Source organism: Canis lupus, chromosome X (genome assembly GCF_003254725.2).
Source record: "Canis lupus dingo isolate Sandy chromosome X, ASM325472v2, whole genome shotgun sequence".
In the NCBI taxonomy this organism is placed as follows: Eukaryota; Metazoa; Chordata; class Mammalia; order Carnivora; family Canidae; genus Canis; species Canis lupus.
Genome location: NC_064281.1, coordinates 98,416,953 through 98,423,611, shown reverse-complemented (window position 1 = coordinate 98,423,611; position 6,659 = coordinate 98,416,953). Strand labels below are relative to the sequence as shown.

Here is a 6,659-nt window from a genome sequence, read left to right as displayed (position 1 = left end):
TTTTTTTGATACTTCCTCACTTTATTAAGGTTAACAGGATACTTATACATCTAAACATTTACTGTAGGTATTCAGTGACATTTAAATTCTGAATTACCTTCCCATAATTAAGTTTCTTTAGGCACATTGGTTTGTATTTTATAGAAAACACTTATCTTTAGGTCACAAACAGGAAAGAGTATAATTTGCAAATGTTACAAAGATGATACCAAATCTCAGCTAATCTCTTTCCCAAATTGCAACCACTGTTAGTATTTAATGAAAACAGAGCCCCAAAATAATTGCTTAAACATTATCACTGTATGATTGTGGTGACTAAGAAATCCCTGAAAGAGCAGTAAGCCATGATTACTGGAAAGCTCAGAACACTAGCAAGGCTTAATTGCAAAGTGTTTAACAGAAGGCCACAAATTGTGTTTTCTTAAGAGGAGCTAGGAACTATGGATGTCATTTAGTAATGCATTGGAATGGCATTGCCTAGTGCGAGTGTTGCACAAAAACTCCAGGTCACCTCTTTATCATTATTTTGGATAAGCTTCCACAATCATAGCATGGCCCTGCCCACCAGCTGCACAGGCAGCCACTAAGCCATACTGGCCTCCCTCCTTCCGTAATCTGTTGGCACCTGCCATAACCAACCGGCAGCCAGTAGCTCCAAATGGGTGTCCCAGGGACAGCGATCCACCCCAGTTGTTAAACTTCTCCAGAGGAGGTGACCCAACCTTGGTTTTTCTACCCATGTAGTTTTGTGCAAACCAGTCAGAATCCATGGCTTTAAAATTAGCCAAAATCTGACCTGAGAATGCTTCATGAAATTCAAAAGCATCAATATCATTCAGTGTTAATCCTGCTTTTTCCAGAACTTTTGGAGTGGCATATGTTGGTCCAAGTAAAAGTTGATCTTTTGGATCTTGAGACACATATACAAAATCCCTCAAATACGCCTTGAGCTTATAACCCATGGCCAGAGCTTTTTCCTCTGCCATAATCAGCATTGCAGATGCACCATCGGTCAGGAAAGAAGAATTTGCAGTTGTCACCGTGCCATAGGGCTTGATGAATGCAGGTTTTAGTTTGGCCATTTGCTCCAGAGAAGAAGGACGAATGTCATTATCTTTGGTAACTGTATCTTTTCCTGGTACTTTGAAGGGTACAATATCAGACAGGAGTCCTTCATCCTGTGCCTTCTTGGCAAGGCTGTGCGAGCGCAGTGCATACTCATCCTGGTCCGCTCGAGAAACAGCAAAAGCAGCGGCTAGCCGGTCTGCAGAGTGGCCCATGGTCTCACTGGTGGAGAACTCAGCCACGGCAGGGAGCTCAGGTGACAGGAAATTCAATCTGAATTTTGAGAGTAAAGATAGTCGTTGACCCAGAGTCTTGGCCTTATTGAGATCAAGCATCATTTTCCTAATTTTCCTTGAATGACGAATAGGGACATCAGACATTAACTCTACACCACCTGCCACAACCACATCACACTGCCCAGAAGCGATCAAGCCAACACCTGTGATCATGGCTTGGTTGGCAGAGATGCAGGCCATGGTGACAGTGTGAGCAGGAGTCTTATCAGAGAAGCCAGCTCCAAGGGCAGCCTCTCTAGCCACATTGCTAGTTTTCACTTCCTGTATAACTGTGCCAAAGATGATATAATCAACAACATCCTTTGAGACATTGGTCCGGTGCAACAAACCCGAAAATGCTGCTCTAGCCAAATCATGTGGCATCAGGTCCTTATATGAAGTGCCTGACTGCAAAAACGGAATGCGAACACCATCCACTACCACAATATTCCTTATGTTGGGTTTGGCTAAGGTTTTCTTTGATTTGGTCTGTGCAGCTGGGCAGCTCGTAGCTGGGAGGAACAGCTCAGAGGTCTTACAGAAAATCGGAGGGCCCATTTTGATGCATTAGGAAGATTTTTAAATGTGTAAGTCAAGATGGAAGTCATTCTGAAATCTCAGCTCCGTCCTCTCGAGCTCGCCGCGGGCACGGAAGGTTCGGACTCCTCCATGGTATTTTGATAGGGATTGCATTAAACGTGTAAATTGCCCTGGATAGCATCGACATTTTCCCAAGGATAATTCTTCCATTCCATGAGCATGGAATATTTTTCCATCTCTTTGTGTCTTCCTCAATTTCTTTCAGAAGTGTTCTGTAGCTTTTAGGGTATAGATGCTTTACCTCTTTGGTTAGGTTTATTCCTAGGTATCTTATGCTTTTGGGTGCAATTATAAATGGGATTGACTCCTTAATTTCTCTTTCTTCAGTCTCATTGTTAGTGTATAGAAATGCCACTGGGGCACCTGGGTGGCTCAGTCAGTTAAAAAGCTATTTTAAAAATCTCTAGCACAGTTGCCTTGAAAACAGCATAGCAGTTCCTCATGAAATTAAATATAGGGTTTCCATATGTTCTAGGTTATTATCTGAGATAATTGAAAAGTGTATATACACAAAAACTTGTACAACAATTTTTCTAAAGATTTATTTATGTATTTAATTTAGAGAGAGAGAGAGCACACATTCATGAGTGGGTGGAGGGGCCAAGTGAAAATGAGAGGGAGAGGGAGAGAGAATCTTGGGCAGGCTCCATGCTCAGTGTGAAGCCCAATGTGGTGCTTGATCCTACAACCCTGGGATCATGACCCAACTCAAGCCAAGTCAGAGAGTCAACTGAGTCACTCGGGTACCTCTGTACAGTAATGTTTTAATAACAGCGTAACGTTACAAAGGCAAAAAGCAGTAATAATCCAAATGTTCATCAACTGATGAATTGATTTTAAAATAATGGTATATTCATACAATGAAGTAGTATTCACCAATCAAGACTGATGAAATACTAAGATTTGTTACAACATGTATTAACCTTTAAATCATTATGCTAAGTGAAAGAAATACACATAAAAGGCCTCATATTGTACAATTGTATTTATACAAACTATCCTGAAGGGACAAATCTATCTACAGTTTTTCAGGGACTGGGGACTGGAGGAAAGAGGTGCTGACTATTAATAAGCAAGGGTTTATATTTGGGGTGATGGAAATATTCTTGTATTAGATAGGGATGATGGTTACATAACTTTCTGAATATAGTAAAAAGCACTGAATTATATACTTTAAAAGGGTAAATTTTATAATAAATGTGTTAGATACAAATAAAATATTTATTTATTTTTTATTAAGTAAACTCTACACCCAACATGCTGCTCAAATTTACAACCCCTTGATCAAGAATTGCATGCTCTACTGACTGAGCCAGCCAGGTGCCCCAATGAATAGAATATTTTATTTTTATAACCTAGACAAAGCATCATATTCTATAATGAAATATTAAAAACATTCCCTTTAAGATCAGGAATTAAGATAGCATGTGTTCTATCATTACATCAACATAACATACTGTTGGGGGTCCTTGCCAATACATTTGGGAAATATATTTAAAAAACATATAAAATTAAAAGAGAAGAAACAGACTCTTGTTATTTCTTGACATTATTGTTTTCTATACAGAAAATGTAAAGATTCAAAAGAATAAGCAGAAAAGAATATTAAAATGTAAAGAAAAATTTCCAACAAGTAATGCTGGAACAACTGGATATCTATGAGTAAAAGGAGGGAGGGAAGGAAGGAAGGAAGAAAGGAAGGAAGGAAGGAAGGAAGGAAGGAAGGAAGGAAGGAAGGAAGGAAGGAAGGAAAGAAGGAAAGAAGGAAGGAAAGAAGAAAGAAAGAAAGAAAGAAAGAAAGAAAGAAAGAAAGAAAGAAGAAAGAAAGAAGAAAGAAAGAAAGAAAAAAGAAAAAGAAAGAAAGAAGAAAGAAAGAAAGAAAAAAGAAAGAAAGAAAGAAAAAAGAAAGAAAGAAAAGAAGGAAACTAAGGACAAAACTCATACCTGAAAAATTAACTGAAAATAAATCATAATTGTAAAATATAAAACTGTAATACTTTGGAAATAATGTAGGAGAAAATATAAAGGACCATGAGTTTGTCAATGGATTTTTGAATACCATAACCAAAGTATGATCTATGAAGGAAAAATGATAGTTTGGATTCATTAAAATTAACAACTTCTCTGCTAAATATAATATCAGGAGAATTAAAAGACAAGCAACAGACAAGAAGAAAAATTTGCAAAAAACACATACAATAAAAAACTGTTATCCAAAATATACAAAGAACTGCATTCAACAACAGAAAAACTAAAAAAACAATTTGAAAATTGGCCAAAGACCTTAATAGACATCTCACCAAAGAAGATATACAAAACATATGAAAAGATGCTCCATGCCATAAATTTTCAGGGAAATGCAAACTAAAGCAACAGTGAGATACCACTACACACCTATTAGAATGACTGGAATCCAAAATTCTGAAAACACCAATTGCTTGTAAGGGTACAGAGTAACAAGAATTCCCATTTATTTTTGGTAGGAATGCAAAAAGTTACAGGCACTTTAGAAAACACTTTGGCAATTTCATACAAAAGTGAATATACTCTTGGGATGCATGGGTGGCTCAGCGGTTTAGCTCCTGCCTTCAGCCCAGGGTGTGATCCTGGATTCCCAGGATCAAATCCCACATCATGCTCCATGTGTGGAGCCTGCTTCTCCCTCTGCCTATGTCTCTGCCTCTCTCTGTGTGTCTCTCATGAATAAATAAATAAAATCTTTAAAAGAAAAGTGGATATACCCTTATCATACATTCTGACAATTATATTCCTTGGTATTTACTCCCCAAAAGTTGAAACTTTCTGTCAACACAAAAACCTGCACATGGATGTTTATAGCAGGTTTATTCATAATTGCCAAAACTTACAAGCAGCTAAGATGTCCTTCAGTAAGTGAATGGATAAACTGTAATACATCCAGACAATGAAATATTATTATTCAGCACTAATAAGAAAAAACTATTAAGCCACAAAAAGGCATGGAAGAAAGTTAAATATATATTGCTAAGTAAAACAAAAGCCAATTTGAAAAGACTATAAACTGTATGATTCCAATATATGATATTAAGAAAAAGTGGAGAGAGTAAAAAGATGTGATTATCAGTAGAGTTAAGGAGACTCTTCACAATTCTGTAATGATGGATGTCATTATACATTGGTCAAAACTCATAGAATGTACAACACAAAGAGTGAATCCAATGGAAACAATAGCATTTTGTTAATAACAATATATTAATATTAACTCATCAATTTGTAACAAATGTACTACACTAATGCAAAATATTAATATAGGTAGGTAGAGGGAGGGCAAAATGGGAACTCTCCGTTTTTTCCACTCACCTTTTTTATATATCAAAGACTGTCCTAAAAATAAAGTATATTAAGTTTTAAATGTTATGGCAAAAAAGTATAGAAAGTTCTACCAAGAAACCAGATCTAATATAACTACACAAAAATTCAATTGCACTTCTATACGTTGACAAGAAATTAAAAAACGACACTTGAAAAGATACCATCTTTGGGGTGCCTGGGAGGCTCAGTCGATTAAGCATCTGCCTTTTGCTCAGTTTATGATCCTGGGGTCCTAGGATGGAGGCATGCACCGAGGGGAGGGGGTAGGTCCCCACCCAGTGAGGAACCTGCTTCTCCCTCTTCCTCTGCCTGTCACTCTCTCTGCTTGTGCTCTCTCTTTCAAATAAATAAATAAAATCTTTTAAAAAACCCATCTTCATTTTCAATAATATTATTAAAACTGAGGAACAAATATGACAAAAGGTATACACAGCCTTCGTGTGACAATCAATAAATACTTTATTAAAATACATTAAAGATAGAGGATTAGAGTCTGAAACATATCGATTCTCTTTGAACAGATCTAGCAGTGTTTTGCAACTCTGCATACATATTAAAATTCCCTTGGAAACGTTTAAAATCCTTATGCTTGACTAGTCTCTAACTTCTCAAGTTGAAATAAATTAGATTGTCCCACAAATAAAATTTTATTGGAATGCAGCATTTCTAATGGACAGTTAATTAGAATTCATAATATGTAAAGAACTCCTATGATTCCAGAAGAAAAGAAATTACCCCAATTTTTAAGAAATGAAAGACAAAAAAAGCATTTCATGGAAGATGAAGCACAATGTCCATGAATATGAAAATACATTAATATAATTTTTAATCAGAGAAATTCAGAGTACAACTACAATGCAATATATATATTTTTTCATTTCAAACAGATTGAGCTAAATTTTAATATCTTACAATAGATACTGTTCAGTGATGTTGAGAAATTGGAATTCTCATTCACCGTGGGAATGTTAATTGTCACACCCACTCTGGAAAATAATTTGGCACCACCTATATGGGCATATCCTACAACCTATGATTTCACTACCTAAAATATTTTCTTCCTAGATAAACACTCATACATTTTTATTCGGAGTCATGTAGCAGAATGCCAATAACAACACTGTTATAGGGGGAAAAAAAACACAAAGTTCCATTAATTGTAAAATAAATATACAAAGTGTGATATATTCATATTCGACAAAATGTTACACAAAAGTGAAAATAAATGCATGCAACAACATGCATGAATTTAAAAAAAACATAACATTACTGTTGAGAGATAAAAATAAGACAAAGTAATACAAGCAATATGATTCTGTATATGGAAAATTCAAAACATCGCTACAGCTAAATGATATTTTTTTAGAG

The 6,659-nt window shown here is 36.0% G+C and overlaps 1 protein-coding gene across 1 annotated transcript; it reads right to left on the bottom strand.

The window, feature by feature from the left end:
- On the bottom strand, positions 1–2,003 carry LOC112649382 (trifunctional enzyme subunit beta, mitochondrial-like). The gene has a single exon (XM_025431616.3). It carries the CDS (start codon positions 1,896–1,898, stop codon positions 522–524), a length of 1,377 nt encoding a protein of 458 aa, XP_025287401.1. The 5' UTR covers positions 1,899–2,003; the 3' UTR covers positions 1–521.
- Between the last annotated feature and the right edge of the window lie 4,656 nt (positions 2,004–6,659).

Bases quoted from the DNA above. Each gene is read 5' to 3' on its own strand.
- LOC112649382 (XM_025431616.3), bottom strand. From the start codon at position 1,898: ATGGGCCCTCCGATTTTCTGTAAGACCTCTGAGCTGTTCCTCCCAGCT.